The sequence below is a fragment of the Periplaneta americana genome, chromosome 2 (assembly GCF_040183065.1).
Source record: "Periplaneta americana isolate PAMFEO1 chromosome 2, P.americana_PAMFEO1_priV1, whole genome shotgun sequence".
NCBI lineage: Eukaryota > Metazoa > Arthropoda > Insecta > Blattodea > Blattidae > Periplaneta > Periplaneta americana.
The window spans coordinates 69,166,461-69,191,390 of record NC_091118.1 but is presented as its reverse complement, the minus strand read 5'-3'; the positions used below and the strand labels follow the sequence as shown (position 1 = coordinate 69,191,390).

Below are 24,930 nucleotides of genomic sequence, written 5' to 3'. Positions count from 1 at the left end.
TTAAGAGTGAAACCTACAGAGCAACAATCGGTCGGCAAAATCATGTTTTAAAAGCAACCGCACGTTATTGTATGATGCCGACATGTTAAGCATGAGGCCGCGGCGATAATACTAGACTGTGGTATTACCATCCCTCACAATGTTCTTCCAGCTCCCGTTTAGAAGATCGTAGTAAAATCCACTGTCTTAACCTCCTCTTTCACATATTGCATTTCTCCACTCCTGTCTATCTTGCGTCTCGTTTTCAAAATCTATCCATCTACAGTAATCTAGACACGATCGCAACACTCCTCGATATTATCCTCATACTCATCTTCTTTCACTGTAGCTGTTCCTCGACTTTGAAATTCCCTACCGAGTAATGTCAGACATCAGACATCAAACCAATTTAAGAATAGACTAAGGAAACATTTTCCAAACAAGTCTCGTTAACAATAATAGCTGTTTCAAATTTATCAATGTTTAATGGTTATATACAGAGACCGGAACTTCGGCAGAATGCCTTTTTAAATGTGTTAAATCTATCTTCATTTTGAAAGTAAATCTCTATGAATGATACATTTGTAATTGAAACGTCACAGTTTTATGTTGCCCTTTTGAGCCTTTTTTAATATAAATGCCTAATTTACAAAATAAATGCTTTTTTGCCTTTATTCGATTATTTATCTATTATTTATCAATTTATTATTAAAAATTGCCTACAGGTATATTTTAATTTATCTCTATAACGGCTACAATGAAAGTGACTTCACCGAATGTATATTATTCGCGAGCTTGGTTTGACAAGGTTCTAACTGACAAAATCGGTGAAATTGAGATTGTGTACTCATAACCTTTCATTCAATCAGATCTTTATAGGAAACTGACTTTTATTGTTATCTGTTAACAAACAAAGAAATTAGTACTGTGCCATAGTTCTATCTGCATCGAAATTGGTTATTTTTTTAATTTGACAAGGTTGTAACTACAAAACCATAGCTCATTTTTTGTTCTGCAGTTTTGGCGGTTTAAAAGCGCATTCCTGTTACTGAAACGTTCTTGGTTATCTACTCATTGTTGCATAATCGTATAAATAATTTTTTCCCGAAGTGACTTTATTTATGTTCTGTTAGATTGAATCTTCTAATACAGTCATGAGTGAAAATAAATCCGAGCAAGATATTTTCTCGAACAGTGATTCAGATGATTTCGTCCCACCTACTTCTACCGAGACCAACCAGTAGTGATGAAAATACTGCTAAGTAATAAATTGAATTATTTCTGTAACTACAGTGTGTCCAAAAAATCGAACCGGTTAACAATATTCTCAAGAATTAAATTTGTATGAGTGTCATAGTTATCCATTAGACATTGTTGTCACATACCACAATCCGGAATTAGTTTTCTTTTAGAGTAACCTTAATTATGAGCCCTTTCTACCATATCACATAATAGTATAATGGTGTTATTTAAAATTTTGTATACACATTGAGCTCAATAAGTTATTTTATTACTATTTTCTGTTACTGTTACAAATGTGTTACTTCTTGACTAACAGGAGCATAAAACTCAGAAAGTCTGTGGGCCTATAAAGTAAGTAACTTATAATGTTGTTTTAAACATTAGATGAAGAAAGTAAAAAAGACATCATGACGTAAAAAAACTAAAATTTCCTACATTATGTGAAGATCTATTCCTCAACCATCGAACGTGAATATTTATTGTGCGACAGCAACAGCAGAATATAAAAGTAACATTACAACAAACAGTTTTAAAACGGATGTTGATGAAAATGAAGTAGAAAAAAGTAGTACGGTTGGAATTGAAACAAATACAAATCGTGAACCACTTCAAAATACACCAAAAAAGAAGAATGTACGGAATGTTATGGCCAAACCAGTATCGTGGAAATGTAATATGCAGAAGAAAGCACATCAGGAAGGTAAGGTGTAGACTATGTGAATCGTAGAGGAGAGGAAAATCTGTTTCATAAGAAACTGTAAATATACCAAAAATGTCAGGCAATATGCAAATATAAACGTAGCAAAAAAAAAAAAAAATACTCACAAAGAACAAGTAGAATTTCATAGAACCTATTATTTTCTGCAGTCTGCTACTCTCCAATAGAGGTAATAAGACTGTTAAAGTAGGTGAACCGTCGTAACTCTTATCGGGTAATACAAATGTGAGCAGAAGATATCAAGGATTTTTCAGCAACTGTAAAGCTGTTAAATTAGGGCCTACAAGACTGTTCTATTCTCCCAACTAGCTACTATGACGTTCACAAAAACATAGGCCTTATCATGAAATCAAATACAAATTAACCCAAGAGACAGGTGAACAAAAGAAGTTGCTAACATCAATTTTAATGAACACAGAGGAGTGTTGAAGCCTGTTCCACAGCATCAATACGTATTTTGAATATCAAACCAAAAATCCAAAATAAGAAGATTGAACTCTCAGATTTGAAAAAGGACATCAAAACAGCTATCCATTTCATGGCTCTGCAAGACAAGTTAGTACTCACCAACACACTTAGTGTAGACTAAATACATTTTTGTTTGAAATAGTGTCACAATCCAATATTATTTTATAGTTGATACCATAATGTTCTTTCTTCAACATACATTTACGGTATTTAAATTTTTTTGTTCCTATAATCTGGAGTTGTAACTAACACATTTTTTGAATAGTGATTAAAAAGTTAGTTTGACAAGGTTCTATGTGCCTTACACCTTTGTAACTTTCCTGAAGCGTCAAATTTCAAGTGACAAGGTTCTAACTGCATTTTCGCTACCTCAGATTCTACGATTTAAAAATAAATTTTTTAAAGAGAACTCATTAAAACTACTTTCCATTGATATCTAAGAAGGTACATAAAATTATTTCGAAAAATATTCATAAATAAAAAAGTTATAGCATAATGAAACTTTAAACTCAATTTTCTCAGAATAATGGTTTTTGCAGTTAGAACCTTGTCAAACCAAGCTAGCGTATTGTCTTTCAGTCAGTTCATATTCTCTTTGCAACAATGAGTGCTGCCGTGCAAAAATGTATAATAGTAAGCGTTTTAATTATCGCTTATTTGACAAGGCAACAATGAGTGCGGATCTAATATTATTTTTAACGGTTATTTTTATTTCAGTTTTCATTGCGACGTTGTTGCAACTAGTAGCAAGATGCCGAAATTCAGTGTTCTTTTACGCAGTAAATTGCAAAGTTACGTTAATACTTTTGGATCCGACATATTTTGTACTGACGGTAAAGTACTTACATGCAAAATATGTGAGCAGTCAGTGAACTACGAAAAGAAATATTTCATATCGCAACATATCAGTACAACCAAACACAAAAATGCACTTTCCAAGGTTACTGGGAAGAAGATTTCTTTGCTTCCAACAGCAATTGCAGCATGAGTCGAAAATCTCAATTTGAATTCGACTTATGTAAAGCTTTTCTTGCTGCCGAAATGCCTTTGTGGAAAGTGCAAGGTTGTGGGTCTAGTGCAAGGTTTTTGTAATTGCCTTTTATTGCGTATTTTGGCTATTTATAATGCCTTTTTGCCTGCCTATTTCAGCTATTTATGATGTCTTTTTGCCTGCCTGTTTTAATGATTCATAATGCCTAAAGTTCCGGTCTCTGGTTATATAGGCTATATATATCACAATAAATTTTAAAATTTTATTATTATTATTATTATTATTATTATTATTATTATTATTATTATTATTATTTTATTTTATTTTTTTAATGAGTAGAGGTAGAAATGTAATATTGATTGCCAGATGAAAATAAAAGTCTCAAAGTTTTTCGTCTGTAAGTTTGAGGCATGAAGGATAGAAAAGATGGTCACAATCGAACAAATGCAATAATTTCCATTGTTAAAATTAATTATATACGATGGATGTCCAAAGAAAAGAGCAATGTGTTTTGTGACTGGCAAAATTTGAATCTATGGCACTTGTACGAGTGAACTTCGTCACGTATTTAACGAAGACCCACCAGACGATAATAACGTTAAGAACACCCATAATCATCTGGATGAAGTGCATGAACAATTTTTATGAGGAATCAAATGAAGACTTTTTTAAAGCTCTACGAACTGTTGTTTTCAAAAGTCCTAATTGTCGGACACATTTACGTACTGATTTCTTTGGACTGTGAACAAATGCTCTTCGGACGGCTCCTACCGTTTCATCGTTTGTCGATAGTCTTTCGCTACCTTTTTCTCCAATAGGTTTCCAGTCTCTTTTAACTGTATATTCATTCCAACGAATATTATTCTCGTATTCTGTTCTTCTTTAAATACGCGACGAAATTCACGTCGTAATCTAGTCACAGATTCAAATTTTTCCAGCCACAAAACACATTGTACTTTTCTTTAGACATCTATCTTGTAAGGTAACCGGGAGTAATAAGGCCCACCTAAGAGATAGAAAGTTCTTGCTTTGAAATGGAGACGTTTAGCAATTTTTAAATAATGGAATAACATACTTTTATAGTTATCCTATAATATTTTACTTCAAATAAATATTCAAACAAACATAAATGCTGTGAGCAATGAAAATTAACATCATGTCACTGGGCCTTATATCCTGTTGTGACAGATTAAAAAAAAATCCTTCCGTTGCTTTTCAAGAAGAATTTAGTGCAGTCGCTCTTGATGCGTCATTTTGATTACTGTGATACTCTCTACACTGACCTTAACATGACACTGACAGACAGACTATAGCGTGTTCATAATGCATGTGTTCGATTTATTTGCAACGTCCGTAGTTCTGACCGTATCACACCTTCACTAAATATGCTGTCCTGGGCCCGTCTCAAAGAGCGAAAAACTATTCACATTCTCACTTTACTCTTCAATATTCTTCAAACCTCTAACCCTAGCTACTTAGCTTCTCGTTTTCAACATTTGTCCTCATATCAAGAAATAGATACTTCCACACAACACCATATCACACTCTCCATTCCTAAACACAGAACATCCTTCTACTCTTCATCTTTCACCGTCTCTGCAGTTCATCTCTAGAACTCTCTACCACAACATATCAGAGACTTTCGGACATTGTCTAGTTTCAAAAATAAATTAAAATTACACTTTTTCAATTCAGATTCCTTTCAGTTATAAGCCCTTTTCTCTGTGATAGTTTTATAAAATTATAGACTATATATTTCTTTCCTTCCTTTCCCCTTTTTGTTCTCTTTATCAGCAGATGAATTTATTATCATAGCCTTTTTATTGTGAATTTTATTTAATATTCGTATTTCTTTTCTTTTTTATTATTATTTTATTACATTCCATTTGTTATATTCTTCTTTACGTTTTCCATATTAACCATTTGTACTAAATGAGTTGCTTTTACTATATTCCAATGTATTTTACTTTATTTTTGTCCATTATGGTATTATTTTCATATTGTTTAGTGTAGATTTTATTATTATTATTATTATTATTTTTTAATATGTTAGTATTCTGTTCTTTAACTTTTTGTTAAATTTTAACTGCTTGTATACTTTGTGACCTGGTAGAGTGTAAGAGAGGGCCCTATGGCCTTAACTCTGCCAGTATAAATAAAGAATTATTATTATTATTACTATTATTATTGTTATTATTATTATTATTATTATTATTATTATTATTATTATTATTATTATTATTATTATTATTATAAGGCCCACAATAAAGAATATAAGTATTGAACACAATTTGGGCATACAAAGTCTTCAGTTTTTTTGCTCAGCGAGACCTACACATTCATCGTGCACCCAACATTCACAAGAGACACACACCTGTATATTTACAACAATTCTCTTCGCAGACAGAACACATCCGCGTCCCCTGGATGTTTACAAATCCTGAAGTTGATGGTTCATCCAATGCTCTTTCTTCGTTAGGAATTGTCAGTTTTTCGTTTGTTTCATTTCTTGCAAAAAAGATTGTGCTTCAGAGTTCGAACTTCATAGCTCAGGGACTTCTATGAACTTGTGGGCGTTTCCACGTATTTATTTTATGGACCTTATTTCCTGCTCTGTTACTTCCCGCCAATTGTAATTTATGGAGTGCTCATATGCTCATTAGCGGAAGTTTCATGGTAGCCCCAAACTTCTTAATGTTTACACAATAACGTGCATTTAATATTATATTAATAACAAACAGTAAAACGATTAAATATCAACTTAAATTTTGCAAAGTTTTATAATGAAAGCAAAAATAATCACACATAACGTGTTGCCATCAGTCAGCTACAAAAAGATCGAGAATTTAATTTCTTTATACCTCACTCGAATGCGAGAAGAAATAGGCTTTAAGAGCTGTTGCTCTCTTTTGCAAAAGTGTACGTTACGTACATTTTGAGCAACTGCAAAGTAACCTCCTTCGATGGTCACTTAAACAGTTTTTATATTGAGAAAATGTACGTTCGACATCACACGATGTAATACGTACATATTTGAAGAACGGAAAGTCACTACTTTTTAGTACACCAACTTCAGATGTCTTGTCGTGACCTGATGGTACATCATTTATAATACGAAATTGTGAATAGGCAGAATTTTTAGCAATAATGTTTCTCAACATACATTTCACTTTTTCTGAGATTAATGAATTGTTATTTTGGATAACGGTTTGTGATACTTTATCCACTATATTAAGAGCTTCTGAGAGTTGTAGTTTAGACGATTCTAACAGGATGTTGCTTTTGGACACGATTTTAAAATTAGAATCAATGAACAGAATATCTTTCAATAGCTGTTCAGAAAGCAATGATTTTACAGCTGCAACAGCAGAAATGTCTATGCTATCCAATGCATTAGTTACCTCCATTATTTTGCCGTAATGTTCTCCATAATAATTAACAGCATCCAACCACGTTCCCTAACGGATCAAGACTGGCTGCGGGAGTAAGGGTATTCCAGGGGCAATTGTTTGGAACAGCAACACTCTCATTGTAGGCCTAGTATGTTTGATTGAATTCTTATCTGCGCTGAACAAATGTTAAGCTTTGACTATTCCAACCACAGTCATGCAAAAATAAGTGCTTACATAGGTATACATTAGCTGTAGCTGGTCTATCTATTTGGACCGGTCACAACTGTTAACATGAACTGCTTATACTACGAGACCGGGCGGTCGCTCACCTCCTCTATACTACCGTACATCGGCAACCTGATTGCATGCTGTGTGTGGAAATTCAACGAAGTCTACTTATAAGTAATTGTAACAATGAAAATTATTGCATTTGTTCAATTGTTACCGCCTTTTGTTTCCTTCAGAGCCTCAAACTTACAGACGAAAAACTTTGAGAGTTTTATTTTCATCTGACACCAATATTACATTTCTACCTCTATTCATTCAAAAAATATAATCCTCTGAAATCCCACCATGACTTTTGGGACACGACGTAATAGAGTATCAATCAACGATCTGTGCTTTGAAGGAGAAACAGGTTAAGAGGCCTAAACCTGGCAGTGCATGATGTTGAGACAAATATTTATAATGTAAATGTATCGTAATGCATACTGTTTCAGGTGGACGAGGTAGATCCGATGGGCCCGCGAGCCTACCATGGCACGGCGGTGATAGGCTTCAACATTTTTGTCGTCGGTGGCTTCGACGGTATGGACTACTTCAGTTCCTGCCGCTGCTTCAACGCCGTAAGCAAGACTTGGCACGAGGTGTCGCCCATGAACGCTCGCAGGTGAGATAAAGGTCGCATAGAGCCAGCTCTTGCAACGTACTTTCAAACATAGGCACCGTCCATGTAATCTGTGAAATGACACTGACGAAAAAAAGCTTTCTGCGCATGTAGCATCATAGATGGCTCGTCCAATGAGTACTCAGGGCGCGAAAGGGAACACAACTGGCTTAGAGAAGGAGACAATAAAGGGAAGGTGGAGCAGGCATTGTCAGGCTCCGCCCTCCCCAGAGTGACGTCATGCACAAACATACTTCACAGATCACATGGACGGTGTTTAGATAGACAAATGGGTAGATATGCAGGGTGATTCAAAGTCAAACTCTGTTACTAGTAATACCAATAGTTCGTTTAATTTTCAGTCTATCACTTATCAAGATATAGAAACAGGAATAAATTCTGTTACATCAAATTACAATATATTAAATTATGCATCACGAATATTTTCGACTTTTCATGTAAGTCATCTTCAGGTGATGTGATTTGCTAACAATACAATTGAACGTAGGTGAAAAGATGCAATGTTAAACACACATATAAAACACGTGTAAAATATATAACAATATTTAAAATGAGCAAGCACACCACAGTTCAGCTGTCATGTGATTCCTGTCGCACATGATGCCATTCAAATTAGTTATCAGAGATCGGAAACAACTCTGTATAAATCATATCTGTATGTAATTACTTAAAATAGATTTAGTTGCGTGTTCAACTATGTAAGCAAGTTTTAATCCTGGTTGAGTAAGAGAAGGCCCTACGGTCTTAACTCTGTCATGTGAAATAAAGCCATTATTATTATTATTATTATTATTATTATTATCATTATTATTATTATTATTATTATTATTATTATTATTATTATTATGTGACAGTGCAATCATACTTCTTCAGAAGGAAAAATAATTAATTAAATATCAATAGACCTACACTGATTTTCGATAATGTCATTATGTTCTTCATATTCACCAACTTTTTCTACCGAATTACCTAATATTCTTATGCAGAAGTATTGATATTTAATTACTTTTTTCTTCCTCCTGAAAAAAATATGCTCTGTACTGTCACATAGGAGATTTAATAAAATCAACGACGATATTTTCCCTTGTTTTACCTTTTGTAACTGATCTAGATTATACGCAATTATCTACTTAATCCATGTAATGTCTTAGGTGTCTACTTTTGCCTTGTTTTATTCTCTTTATGGATTTCATGTATATGAGTCAAACCTGGTTGAGTGCAAGAGAAGGCCTGAGGCCTGAACTTTGTCAGGCAAAATAAAACTATTACTACAGTATTACCCTAGATCATATATGTAACAGATAGCTCAACTCTATGTTAAAATCGGCAGCAGTTTGAAGAGAACAACCGCCAGGATCGCCACCGTCCGCCGTAAACGAACAGGAGATGGCAGTACAGTCGCTAATGCAATTCAAATGGGAATTATGACGTGATTCCTTGTGTAACAACTAGATGGCAGCATAGTAAACCTAACAAAAGTTGTTACCGTCAAAACCTATAAGGTCGAGCTATCTGGATATATATGATCTAGGCTATTACAGCTAGTGTCAATGTTTTTGACGCGTGTCCTTGTGTAAAAAACCAGTCAGTGAGCACCTATTACCAGTGCAGCTGAGAACGGTCTGATTGATGACAATTGAACATTAGTCCGCCATGTTTTGTTTGGTCAAAACAAAGAGGCTCGAATGTTGTAGGAAATGACAGTGATGAAGTTAGTATTATTGTATACTGAGTTACATATTAAGCAAAAAGTAAGAAAAAACCCACAAACCTCTCGTTTTATAACAGGTATATGTTTTATTAGTTTCTCTAAATATAGCCCAGATATTAAATGAGAAGTTATACTCAATATAACCCAACCAAAGCATCTAAAGATGAATGAAGGTATTCGGCAAAAGAAAAATACATAATTTTTGGCTTCGTCACAAATTTAATTACCTTATATCTAATCTAAACTATTATAAAACCATGTAATTCAGTACTCAACGTAATTTTAAGAGACTAATAAAAGTAAATATACGAAAGCTGGTTGCGAAAATTTTAAAAGATTCAATAATTATTTAGAAAAATTAACTTCAAAATTGAAAATAACACAGGGACTTTTAGAAACCTGCAATTATTAAAACTACTTAATAACCTCTTATAATGAAAAATAATAATTAAAGAATGGCACTAGTAGAAAGTTACTCATAACTCACCACATTTATTGAAACTATTAAGATACCTACTTACTGTTAATATTGATATCAGAAACAACAGGAGCACATCTTGCTACTTTTCTTTTCGCTTGTTGGACACATCGTGTAGTCTAATATAATTTTAAACAAAATATATTATTGATCTCACACGTATCTCGCAACTAGGCAGAGGCTTTTGGAGAATAAAACTGTTTTTACATTTGACGCAATAATTACAAATTGTGTGCGATGTAAGTGCTGACTTTCACTTTGTTAACAAAAACACCCCTACGCATTAATAAATAGACAATTCATGTAGGCCCTATAAACACAATAAATACTAAACTCTTGATGGTACAAACTTATTAAATATATATTTCGCTTATGCTCAGTCCGTATTATCTAATCATTCTCTGGGACAAAGCAGCCTGTATTGAGAGGGTTTAATTATCCAGAAACGAATATTACGATTTACGGTACATTTAACTTAAATTCCAGGCAATGAGACAGTTTCAGAATTTTTAGTCTTAACCATTACTTATTTATTTATAAATCAGCCTTTTACAAAAACAATAGCGCAATGTTTAAATTAAATGTTAATGTATCCGAAAAATATAATAATATATAATATATTATATTATAATAGCAACTATTATTATTATTATTATTATTATTATTATTACTACTTACTTACTTGCTTACTTACTTACGGCTTTTAAGGAAGCTGGAGGTTCATTGCCGCCCTCACATAAGCTCGCCATCGGTCCCCATCCTGAGCACGATTAATCCAGTCCCTACGATCATATCCCACCTCCCTCAAATTCATTTTAATATTATCCTCCTATCTATGTCTCGGCCTCCCTAAAGGTCTTATTCCCTCCGACCTCCCAACTAACACTCTATGTGCATTTCTGGATTCGCCCATACGTGTTACATGCCCTGCCCATCTCAAACGTCTTGATTTAATGTTCCTAATTATGTCAGGTGAAGAACACAATGAATGCAGTTCTGTGTTGTGTAACTTTCTCCATTCTCCTGTAACTTCGTCCCTCTTGGTCCCAAATATTTTCCTGAGAACCTCAAACACCCTTAATCTCTGTTTCTTTCTCAAAGTGAGAGCCCAAGTTCCACAACCATACAGAACAACCGGTAATATAACTGTTTTATAAATTCTAACTTTCAGATATTTTGACAGCAGACTAGATGACAAAAGCTTCTCAACTGAATAGCAACAGGCACTTCCCATATTTGTTCTGCGTTTAATTTCCACCCAAGTGTCATTTATATTTTATACTGTTGCTCCAAGATATTTGAATTTTTCCACCCCTTCGAAGAATAAATTTACAATTTTTATAGTTCAATTTCGTACAATATTCTGGTCACGAGACATAATCATATACTTAGTCTTTTTGGGATTTACTTCCAAATCTATCACTTTACTCGCTTCAAATAGAATTTCCGTGTTTTTCGTAATCGTTTGTGGATTTTCTCCTAACATATTCGTATCATCCGCATAGACAAGAAGCTGATGTAACCCGTTCAATTCCAAATCCTCTGTGTTATCCTGAACTCTCCTAATGGTATAGTCTAGAGCGAAGTTAAAAAGCAAAGGTGATAGTGCATTCCTTGCTTTAGCCCGCAGTGAATTGGCCAATACGGACTCTGCTGTAAGTTTCACTAAGACACATTGTAATTAATCGAACTAGTTTCTTGAGAATACCAAATTCAATAAGAATATTATGTAAAACTTCTCTCTTAACCGAGTCATATGCCTTTTTGAAATCTGTGAATAACTTATGTATTGTACCTTTATACTCCAATTTTTTTCTCCAATATCTGTCGAATACAAAAAATCTGATCAATAGTCGATTGCACCTAAAACCACACTGCTGATCCCCAATAATTTCATCTACATGTTCAAAATGTTGTTCGACAAAATTTTGTAGATCGTCAACAAAAGTGATATTCCTCGAAGGTTACTACAGTTAGTCTTGTCCCCTTTCTTAAAAATAGGTACGATTATGGACTCCTTCCATTGTTCTGGTACAATTTCCTTTTCCAAAATTGCAAGTACAAGCTTATAAATTTCGCTAGATAATGCGCTTCCACCCTCTTGTATTAATTCTGCTGGAATTTGATCAATACCGGTACCTGAATACTTGTACTTTTTCAAATATTCTGTCGCAATTTCGACTTCAGAAAGTGTGGGTTCGGGTATAAATGGCTCAGCAGTTTGTATTTAAATTTCGTCCTGATCCTTTCTATTTGGCCTATGTATATTTAGTAGTTGTCCAAAATAGTTTTTCCATCTGTTCAGGATTGAATGAGAGTCTGCAAGCAAGTCACCATTCTCATCCTTGATCACGTTTACCCTTGCCTGATATCCGTTTTTAAATTCCTTTACACCCTTCTATAAATCTCTAATGATTTTATTCTTACTATTTGTTTCTACATCATCCAGTTTTTCGTTCAAGAAATCTCTCTTTTTATTCCTAAGTGTACGATTTGCTTCCCGTCTTTGATTGAAATAATTATCTCTATTCTCCTCAATTGGATCCTGTGAGAATTTCAATTGTGCCTGTTTCCTTCTACCTACTACAATAGAACCAAACCATGGTTTAGTTTCATGATAACCTATACTCTGCTCAGTTCCAATTTTGATATTACCTCGGATATTCTCCCACACGCTATTAACATCTAATAATTCTTCCTCAGCTTCGTCGGAAGTTGCTAAAGCAGCAAATCTATTTGAAATTTCGACCTGATATTGTTGCTTAGTTTTCTCGTCCTTTAATTTCAGAATATTGAATCTACTAATATTAGCTTGTTGCTCTACTCGCTTGGCTACTGATAGTCTTTCTCTTAATTCTCCAATTACTAAATAATGGTCAGAATTACAGTCTGACCCCCCCCCCCCCGGAAAGTTCGAATATCTACTATACTAGTGTGTCTTCGTTTATCTATCAAGATGTGATCTATTTGGTTGTGTGTCATTCCGTCTGGAGAAATCCAAGTATATTTATGTATATCCTTATGGGGGAATGTTGTACTTTTGACAATTAAATTTTTTGATGTGGCAAAGTTAACTAACCTAACTCCATTGTCATTACTAGTTATGTGTAGGCTCTCTTTTCCAATAGTTGGTTTAAAAATGTCCTCCCGTCCTACTTTAGAGTGAAATCCCCCAATAAAATATTCATGCGATATCTAGATAAGTGATCAAAAGTGTATTCCAATCCCTCATAGAAGCTATTCTTTGTATTGTCGTCTTTCTCTTCTGTAGAGACGTCAACATTTATAACTACGATATCGCACCATCTACCCTTAAGTAATATATACGATAACCTGTCACTGATAAGTTCGACCTTTTTTACTGATGATTTTATTCTTTTATGGATAAAGAATCCTGTTCCTAATTGGTGATTATTGTTTCCTTCCCCATAATACAATAAGTAATCTCCTATTTGTGATATGCTATTCCCATCTAATCTAACCTCTTGTACTCCCACGAAGTCTATTCTATATCTAGCTAGTTCTTTTGCTACTAATGTTACCCCTCCTGTTCTATAAAAAACTAGTTATTATTGTTATTATTATTATTATTATTATTATTATTATTATTATTATTATTATTATTAATTTTATTGTACTTGGCTGAGTTAACCCTTAAATTGACAAAGTATCCTATAGGATGCAACAGGTTAATAGGCTGTATGCTATAATTTGAATAGAACAAAAAATTAGTAGGAAAATTAAAATTTCACAATATTGTACAACATATAAAATATGGATATTGCGATAATTGTTTTCTTTACAGTCCGGCAAGGTTTAATAAACTAGTGAGAGAAATGAAGTTTTGCATGTATACAATTAATACAAATACAAACTAATAATAATAATAATAATAATAATAATAATAATAATAATAATAATAATAATAATAATAGTAGAAGCGTTATGAAATACATTATTGAAACTACTTATATCATACAAGAATATGGAATGAAATATTCATTGAAAACTACGGGACATCTTATTATTCAAATTTCCTGTTGTTTCCGTTAGCAATATTATAATCAAATTACCACTTGACATAATTTCAAATTTGTAATAATAAGTTTAAGGTGGTGTTAAAGGACTATTTGTTTTCATAATTTTTTACTCGCATCAAAATTTTCATTGTATTTAAATATACTGACATGACCTCCGTACATTGTATAAGCCTACAGAATAATATACACTACAATAACTATGCTTTACGAAGCTTACGCCCTTACTTAAAATAAGATATATATTGAGTTTTGTTGCTTCTGTGTGTGCAGTTGTATGCTGAACATACAGCCGGCATTGTTCCAGCATTAAAAAATTATTTTACATCAAACTGATAATGTTAACACGTGTTACGCACAGCTCATTCTGCTCTTTTATAACCAAACAAAACATGGCGGTCCACAGTACCGCCAGCCTCCGCAGGGAGCGCTTGTCAAAGGTATACTGCCTCTCTATAGTATTATATACGTAGTCGCGTCGCTGTTGTTTCCGGCGTGACTCCTCCTCTTTGCTTACGCCTTAGGAAGTGAAGGCTCTATAAAGTCTAGGTAGGTAGTATCGTTCGCCATTTTTGTTCTTTCGTAGCCGAGCTACCAGACGAGGAATCTATTTGCCGCATCGTTAAACATTATCATGTCGTAGCTCCTATGATAATAAGTCAAACGTACTGTAATTCAGCAAATAATTGAGCGGCAAATGACGTCCTCGTGTGCTTTATGCGAACGCCAACAAAAGAACCAAAAATGGCGAGCGACTATATTAAGAATTTATCGAGCCTTAGGAAGCGCATAATGTCATCAGCAGCGAATCACAAGGTGCACACGTTTGAATGTAGTCGACCTTCAACGTAATTGGCTGCCGGAAATAAGAGCGACGGGACTGTAACTCGTTGCACCCAACACGTCACATCAGCAATCTGCCAATCACAGTTGTCTTATTGTCAACTAACTGCGTCAAAGGCAAGACACTCGCACTTTGGGTTTCTGGGGCGTGTCTTTGAGTACACTGTCCAGTCAGTGGCATCTGTTGCCACTTCGGCTGAGAGTGGTACCACCAGACGTCAGCAATCTGCCAATAATAGTTGTCAGCTTTCTCGCCCACAGAATGTGACAAGGGTAAGATACTCGCTCTCAACGTTCCCATTACTTATTTCACTCCCCAGAAACGGTGTATTTGGTTATACTACTAGCAGTAAAGGCTTATAATATTTTCGGCGATCCTGACCAGCTGCTGTTCTGCCATGATTCTACTCTCGCATGTTGTAGGTGTTAGGCTAGGTTTATTTTCGACTTTTCTTCCCTTCAAAATTTTCTAAAGTTCCTTCAGTGGAACGGCTTGGATGTTACATATTCAGTTTTTCTCAATCCCAAACTCCTTTCAAGGACTCGTTTTTGCGTAGACTACCTTTTAAATTTAATGTTTATTCTCAGATCTCCCCAATGACATTGACACATTTTAAATTAAAAAAAACTTTAAAAAAATTCACCGAAGTATTTGTATTTCTAATACTGTGTAAAATATGTACAGAAATATTAACATTTAGTTTCAAAATTTAAATATTTTGATTATAATTTATTACCACTCTATTTAACTTCGTATCATAAATTCAACAGTAAAAGGTCACGATCGGTGTAAATTCACTGTAGGAACAAAACCGGAAATACTAAAAGAAAAGGGATAAGTAGTGTGGCCAACTCTTTTGTAGTCCGAACAAGAAATTCCGCGCGCCGAGTCAAAACTAAGAAAAAGAAAAAAAAAAAGAAAAAGAAAAGAAACAATGTATTTTGAGTATTTTAAATATAAAATGCATCAATTTTTTTGTATATTTAATTAACAAAGACAAAATGCTTTCAATTTTTTTTTCAAATTTCAAGAAATATAATTAAAATGTTTATTTTAAATATAGGCTATGTACAGGGCTCTCACAAAAGACCTTTCCGGTTTCGTACATATAATATAACCTACCTTTTATTTAATGGAACCGAAATACTTAAAATTCAGACAGACAGAAAGAGAAGCTCAGAAAGTTTTATATTATTATGCTGTACCGAAGTACATATGATATTTCCGTGGAGAAATTCTGCGTCATCATATGATGAAAGATGAGTGGAACAGAGAAAAATTCTCTCCGGCACCGGGATTTGAACCCGGGTTTTTAGCTCTACGTGCTACACTAAGCCACACCGGATTCCCATCCCGATGTCGGATTAAATCCTCTCAGTTTAAGTTCCACCTCTTGGGTTCCCTCTAGTGGCCTACCCTCATGCACTGCGTCATATATGACAATGGCACAATGCCCATACATGTGCAGAGGTGCACTCGTTATGAGTGACTAACTGACCGGGATCCGACGGAATAAGCGCCGTCTTAAATCATTAAGTGATTATTTTCGCATATCATATATTATTATGATGTACCTAAGTACATATGATATTTCCGTACAGCAATTCTGCGTCGTCATATGACGCTTACTTCGTCGGGTCCCGGCCAGTTAGTAACTTAAAACGAGTGCACCTCTGCACATGTATGGACATTGTGCCATTGTCATATATATATGACGCGTTAGCGATATTATATATGATATGATATGATATGATATATGATATATGATACGATATGATATGATATGATGTATGATATGATATATGATACGATATGATATGATATATGATATGAAATGATATGATATGATATGATATATGATACGATATGATATGATATGATGTATGATATGATATGATATATGATACGATATGATATGATATGATATGATACGATATGATATTATATGATATGATATATGATATGATATGATATGATATGATATGATATGATATGATATGATATGATATGATATGATATATGATATGATATGATATGGATCCTGTACAAGTAATCAGTGGATAGCCGGGGCTAGTTTAGCACGCTCGTAGCGCGGGCTAGCGAAATGTCTGTGCATAGCACCCTAGAGTCAAAGCCACCTTTCATCTTCCGGGTAAAGTGAACAGACATAATGTCATAATCTGGGGATCGAAAAATCCGCAAGGCCACACGTGAAGCATACCCGCGACTCTAAGGTAAATGTGTTAATGTGTTTGAAACCATGAAAAAGTGTATGGTCCCTTGTTTTTCGCTGAAGAAACGGTACAGCAATGACTCCTGCCGCAGCTGGAATAGGACAGACCCGATCTCATCCTCCAACAGGACGGGGCACCCCACATTTTCTCAAAGAAGTCAGAGAAGAGCTAAACAACCGACTACCAAATAGGTGGATTGGACGTTCTGCTTGCAACGACCGTGAAATTCTTCGTTGACCTTCACGTTCTCCAGACCTGATATCCCCTTGATTTTTGATGTGGGGGTAAAGACAGAGTTTACGTGTCTCCCTTACCTCACAACATGCTTCATCTATTGTTAATGTAAATGAATGTCATTTGCAGGACACCGCTTATTTTTTGTGTAACACTTTATTTCTATATAAGTTGTGTTCGAGGAGATGACTTTAAGAGTGTGGCTTGGTGTGTGTCTCAGGTGCTACGTGAGTGTGGCCGTTCTAAATGACATGATTTATGCTATGGGAGGATACGATGGCCACCACCGTCAGAACACGGCGGAGAAGTACAACTACCGCACAAACCAGTGGTCCCTCATCGCGCCCATGAATATTCAGCGTTCCGACGCCAGCGCCACAACTCTTAACGGTAAGAACTACATATATAGAAAACTCTTCCAAAATCGTAAGCTTCAAGCCATTCTCGAATGACCATAAACGGATAGAGATTGAAAGTTTAAATTAAAAAATGGGGGGTAGTCTGTATCAGATACACAGCAACAACTGTTACGCGTGAATACGCCTTTCAAGATGTAAACTATTCGTTGCTTGTACGTCCGCTCTCATTTACGCTACTTATGTCTCGACATAGTGAGCATTGTCAGTTGACTCAAATCCGAATTTTTCCAATTGTTGCTCAATTGAGATCGTAGCCTGTTCGTTACGAATTGTTTGACATCACTGCGAAAATTCTAACGCTTCGCATTCTCGAGTTACACTATAGTCCGGATCAGCTTACTTCATACCGTAAGGATGAAACCTAACCATTTTTCCCCCATTACTACATATATGCTAATGGATTGTGGTGATTTTATAGTTTGCAGGTTGAATTTTCTTTTGCCAACTTCGTTTCGAATTTCAATACTGACAAATACTACAAATGGTAGTGATTTTGTAACTGGTATGTTGGCAGCTGAGACAAATATCGACAATATTTCCATAAAATTGAAATTGTACTAGATTTCTGAGCCTGTTACTGGAAGCTAGTGAAATTTGAACTTACTAATAATTAATTAATATCAGTATTATTATTAATACATAATAGTTATTTTATGTGTTACGTTCTGGTTACAATTCAAGACTATAGTCAGGTAAGTTTTCGGAGTTATTACTAATAATTTCATGTGGTCAAACAAAATACATTTTTAGATTAGGTCTCGTGAGTCAATTGTTTAGTCAAACCAATGAATTTCGTATTGTCAGAAAAAATACTTGACATGTTGATCTCTTTCTCGTACAGTTTGTGTACGAAAATATGTTACAAATTATTGAATTATTTAGAATAACCTTCCAACATAAAGTATGGTAAGTAAATAAGTCATTTAGTACGAAGGATCGTGTGATATCTGGTAACAGTTGGCAACACTGACAAGACGGCAATATTTGCTGTTTAGGAACTGTTCTTATGTGACCCTCACTATACCTCGGCTGCTGCGCGAACCGCCAATCCATGTCTCAACTCCCCCTTCCCGCGTATCGCTAAATGACGTCACCCGTCCATCTCAAGGTCACGTTGGATAAAGCATCTTTCGTCTATCGATCTCCATTTACTTCATTGGAATAGGCCTATGTCATGTATTGGGTTGATGCTAAAGTTCGTAGCATTTATTCGCTGTGACAAAAGTTTTTGAGATGAATTACAGAAGACAGAAGTTAATCAGATATATATTCTCCTACATTATCTATGACTCAACGCTGGGTTAGTTTTTCCATTCCGCGTCTGAAGAAATCTGCTACTTTGGAATTAAAGAAGTCGTCAAGCCATGTTTGTAAAGCATCTTTCTTATTAAAGGAGTTCCGTTGAAGATTGTTGGATAGAAAACTGAGAGGTGAAAATCTGAGTGCAAGATCGGGAGAATATGGGGATGAGGAATCACTTCCCAACTAAGCTCTAGGATAGCTGCTTTCGTCAAGTTAGAGGAGTGCGGGCGTGCATTACGTATTGCAGAATCACTTGTTACAGTCTTCCCGGTTGTTTTTCTTCAAAAGCGACCTCAAGGCGTCTGCGTTATTGGCAGTAAATATCAGAAGTTATAATTACATTCTTGGGAGAATTCGTAGTATACGCCTTCTTTATCCCATGACTACAGAAACGGCTGGAAGCGTTCGAAATGTGGATGTGGAGAAGAACGGAGCTTGTTAAATGGACAGACAGAATAAGAAATGAAGCTGTGTTGGCAAGAGTGGGTGAAGAAAGAATGATGCTGAAACTGATCAGAAAGAGGAATACAAATTGGTTGGGTCACTGGCTGAGAAGAAACTGCCTACTGAAGGATGCACTGAAAGAAATGGTGAACGGGACAAGAGTTCGGGGCAGAAGAAGATATCAGATGATAGACGACATTGAGATATATGGATCATATGCGGAGACTGAGGGGAAGACAGAAAATAGGAAAGATTGGAGAATACTTGGTTTGCAGTGAAAGAGCTGCCCTTGGGCAGAACACTATGAATGAATGAATAACAAATATAATTCGGAATGATATTGGTTTAAAGTCATATATTCAAGATCTCAGTAACTTCGATGATGATGATGATGATGATGATGATAATAATAATAATTACTTGAAGCAAGTAAAGCGATAGGTTTGGAAGTAAATCCCGAAAAGACGAAGTGTATGATTATGTCTCGTGACCAGAATATTGTACGAAATGGAAACATAAAAATTGGAGACTTATCCTTCGAAGAGGTGGAAAAATTCAAATATCTTGGAGCAACAGTGACAAATATAAATGACACTCGGGAGGAAATTAAACGCAGAATAAATATGGGAAATGCCTGTTATTATTCTGTTGAGAAGCTTTTGTCGTCTAGTATGCTGTCAAAAAATCTGAAAGTTAGAATTTATAAAACAGTTATATTACCGGTTGTTCTGTATGGTTGTGAAACTTGGACGCTCACTTTGAGAGAGGAACAGAGATTAAGGGTGTTTGAGAATAAGATTCTTAGGAAAATATTTAAGGCTAAGAGGGATGAAGTGACAGGAGAATGGAGAAAGTTACACAACGCAGAACTGCACGCATTGCATTCTTCACCTGACATATATTAGGAACAGACGTTTGAGATGGACATGGCATGTACCACATGTGGGCGAATCCAGAAATGCATATAGAGTGTTAGTTGGGAGGCCGGAGGGAAAAAGACCTTTGGGGAGGCCGAGATGTAGTTGGAAGGTTAATATTAAAATGGATTTGAGGGATGTAGGATATGATAGGGACTGGATTAATCTTGCTCAGGATAGAGACCGATAGCGGGCTTATGTGAGGGCGGCAATGAACCTCCTGGTTCCTTAAAAGTCATTTGTAGGAAAGTAGGCCTAAGTAATAATAATGATATGATGATAATGATGATGATGATAATAATAATAATAATAATAATAATAGTAATATACTGTTATGTTAAAATTAGTAAGGCCGAAGGTTTAGGATATTCATTTACTAGACAAATCCCTACAGAATATGAGAGTCTTAAACATTGAAGATTCTTCCGCTATCTTCTTTTCCTCAAGACAGCCGCTAAATGTGTCTAGGTATCCTAGCAACAGAGTTACAAATGGACTCATTATGCATGTAATAAATTACAGATCTCCTATTTCAGAGTTCGGTGTCTTGTGTGGCGGGGAGACAGAATACGGAAGTGTAGGCATGCGCTAGGCTATACCAAGAAATGTATGATTGTGTAGCTATACGTGGTTGTAATGTGAGTTACAGTCGCAAATTATATTAACCAATGTGCACAAAATAATGTACGCAATAATTATGGAAAAAGTGTCCACCGGTGTACAACTTCTGGAGAGAGGAAGGTGAACTCAATTTCTTTCTTGACTCGTACGAGCAATAGATGTGATTAGCCATACAGTTGGGAAAACCTAAAAAAGAAAGCCCAAGAATGTATTCAGCTGAAGCAGGAATTAAACCCACGCCTGAGGTTAGTCTCTGTTCAGTAGGAAAACGCGCTACGCTGGACAGTGAATAAGAATACGGCTATAATGGTAAGTTACAGCAAAATCGAAATATTCTGTAAAAGTAGGCTAAAGGAGTGAAGAAGAGGATTATGATGATGATGATGAAAACAATGACTATGACGACGACAATGCATGACGTTGAAGCTTCGTCATTATTTAGTCTTTTAAAAGAACAAAAAAATCACGAAAAATTAAAAATCGTGATATTTTCTTAAACTATTATTTCACCAAAAATGTGAAAATGTTTGCCTTTAAGTATAGGAACTCGAGCCTGCGTATAGTTCCTAATACAGAAATTAAAATTAAAAACTCCTGGAAAATTTATAAGTTCAGCGACTTTGAAATGTGGAGGGAGTGTGTAAGGGGATGTCGAGGATCCACCCACGCCGTAAGTTAAATGCAGTAGAGTTTAGAGGGTGAAGTTGATGTGTTTTTAGAGGTAATTTAGAACCCTGTGAAAATGACACAATTTTTCAGGATTACTTTTGAAGAGTGGTTCTAGGAATTTTGCATGTTTATCTCCCGTGTTCGGTGCAGCTCGGTTCTTTCTACGTGCAAGTTCAGTCATCTACAGGGTGTTTCTAGGGCCATGTAACTTTATTGATTAAGCTTTCTACTTCTGTTTTGTTTCCCAGTGGATGATTTCGATGTCACTTTATATTGGCTTTAGAAAGAAAAATTTAGAAATACTAATTCAGATTTTGTAAACATACTCAAATTTAATCTAGAATAAGATACAGTGATTAGCAGTACCCTAGCTGTACTACAATACAGTTTTGGAATTATACATTTAAGTCTATAAGAAATGAATAAATTAGACCAGCGTTTCTCAAACTATAGTCCGTGGACCACCTGTGGTCCTCGAGTTCTGTCCTTGTGGTCCTTCAAAAAAGATAGAAGAAGAAATAAAATCCAAACGAATTGCGTATCATATTATAGCTGAAAATCTCAAAGTTTGGACATGACACATAGCAATTGTCTTTAACTTTTTCTCCCAATAGGCCTACTAATATTTTATGAAATGTCTTACCCTGTTCGTCTACCCACTTCCCACTCTACTGTCAACAACAAAAGAGGGATTTAATTTGAACATGGCGTTTCTCGCTATCTTTTCCCTGTATATCTGGCGCCGAGCCTGTAACCCAGCCAGGGACCACCCGAATTCATAACAGAGAACCAAAGTACCGAACCTTTTCATGTATTGATCACTTTCTTAATAGTTTTGCCGACACCCAGTCTGCACATTGAAATGGGCACGTACTGTACGTCGTACACTAATAATAGAAAGTGCCAAATTGCAACTTTACTTGTTGAAAATCGGGCATGTTTCTGCATTAATTTTTTATTTGTTTTTCCAGATGAAGATGTAAGAAATTTTAGACTCCGTCTATTTTAAAATCCCACAGGTTTACTTTTTACACTTGCGTGTTTTATCTCTAAGTGCCGTTTCAATTTCGCGGGTTTCATACACTCGTTTGAAAACACTTTGTAACAAACGCACCGAGGTTTTAGTTCGCTCTCATTGCTATCCCAAGTAAATCAAAGTTCCAAATAACTCTTGTCATATTTACAAAAGTATTTTTCTTTGAATAGCTAATAGTAGGATTAGATATTTCTTTAATGACACTATAAATAATATATTTTTTCACACACAGCTTCTGAACTATTAGCACTGCCTAAATGAAGCGTATCATCATGTTCCTTTCTTTTCAAATATCCAGATGAAAGCCAGTTTTCCATTATTTATAATGGGCACTATTTAACGGAGATATGGGCAAACTACTAGCGTGTACAACATAAGAAGGATTTCAAACAACTAACTGCTAACAGGCAAGCAATGAATCAGCAATGCACAGAATTTGTTATAAGTTACTTGTGATTGGCTGCAAAAATATAATTACGAAAGTATTATAATTAATTAATTCTATTTTAAAATATAAGTAGACTATACTGGTATTAAAATATGCTACAAAAATGAAGGGAACAAGAGTAAGGTGGTCCGCGGAACTGTTCTGACTTAAAAAGTGGTCCCCACTTAAAAAAGAGTTTGAGAAACGCTGAATTAGACAATATTTCTACTTATATTACATTCATTGATTTTATTAAAACTTGTGATACAGTGAATAAAAAAATATAGACTATTGTAATGAAACAAGAAATATCTAAATATTTAATTACAACAATTCAACGTTGTAAATATTACAATTCGAATTAAAACAAACAGTATAAATTAATCAAGGCGTCAGGTAACGTTATGTTCTTTCACCTATATTGTTTTAATTTCTATTTCGACGAAGTAATTAAGCAGTGGCAGAAAATTTTAGGTAAAGATTTTATTTTAGGAGACACTCCTTTAAATACTGTACTGTTCACGGATGACCAGGTTATGTTTGCAGATTCAGAAGCTTTTGTTTTGGTTTATACCCCCAACCCGCGCCAGATGTTCCCTGGGGGAGCGCTTATCGAAAAGTGAAATCATAATATATCTTAAAAATCTTACGCGATGCGAAGAAAAGAAATGCATTTACGAATTCAGCTCACATCAAACCATAAGAGACACATTGTTTTAAGTCGGAGCAAAATTTTTGTTGTTCAGTGAATCAGTCTTGGTTCTTTACCAATAGATGTTGTGATACTGGCTTCGTCATGACATTTCCAACATGAACCAACCGTGTGACGAGCATTTAGGCTTAGATATGTCTCATCTAAATATATAATTTTCCTCTTCTCTTAACGGTGTTCTGGAATTGCTCAGATGTAATTAGCACGTCAGGCAACAATCTCGGACTTTTCAATCAATTTTTCTTCATATACATTTCTTCCATTTCAAGTTTAGTTAGAGAATAAGTTTCCTCAGGTACTCTCTGCTGCATTTTAAACTTCTGTAAATCAGTATTCAGTGTTGCCAGGGTTGGCACAGTTTTCTTTATAGCATAATACTCGTGTCTTTTCCTTCTAACAATCCCCTCAGCAAATTAATCAATATCCACTTTCTTCTGTCTTTCTTCAGACTTCCCCTTCGGTGTTAAATATTTGACCAGACCAGTGGTTTCTTTAATATTCTCTTCACCCAGCAGATTCAAACTCCTGCAGCTTTTCTTGTCGTTTGAATAATATATTTCAAACTGAAGACCTGAGAATGATAAGTGGATAAAGACCATTTTTTTATGAAACTGAGATTTCAATGCGAAACACAAGTATAGCTCTTACTCCATCTATTGGTGTGAAAGAGTAGTAAAATACTTCATATAGAGAGAACTAAACAGCTCTGAATATTATCATTTTTTTAGATTTTCGCTTTTGTTGAAAAGGAGAAATGGACAAAGACCAGAATTATGCTGTTCTCACTCTCAGCATGAGAATAACATGCTTGTGTATGATACTTTTGTTGCTATGAAGAAAGGAGTGCATGTGAATGAAATTAGTTTGGATTTAGCTGGAAATCTGTATGATTCGCCTTTGCCAATAAGTCAGAAAAACTGGGTGATATTTTGAAGCTTGAGAAGTTCATTCCTCGAGTGCAGTGGTCGTTAGCACTCTCTGAAATGTGCAAAGGGTAAGCGGTGCCGTCCCGTGTACACCGTCGTGCAGCAGGAAGAGGTAGAGAGTACACCCGCTAGCAGCTACGAGTGCACCATGGTGCACTGTGTTCTCCGCGGGTAAGAGATGCTAGCCCCAGGGTGCTCTGTGCTGACGACCCCTGCTCTAGT

At 35.2% G+C, this 24,930-nt stretch overlaps 1 protein-coding gene across 1 annotated transcript in view; it reads left to right on the top strand.

Moving 5' to 3' along the window:
• klhl10 (kelch-like protein 10) overlaps nt 1-24,930 on the top strand; it is a 73,236-nt gene that overhangs the window by 24,823 nt on the left and 23,483 nt on the right. The window contains exons 6-7 of the mRNA XM_069819712.1: nt 7,510-7,679; nt 17,456-17,625. Of these exons, the coding sequence (XP_069675813.1) occupies nt 7,510-7,679; nt 17,456-17,625 (340 nt within the window). The remainder of the gene's footprint in view (nt 1-7,509; nt 7,680-17,455; nt 17,626-24,930) is intronic.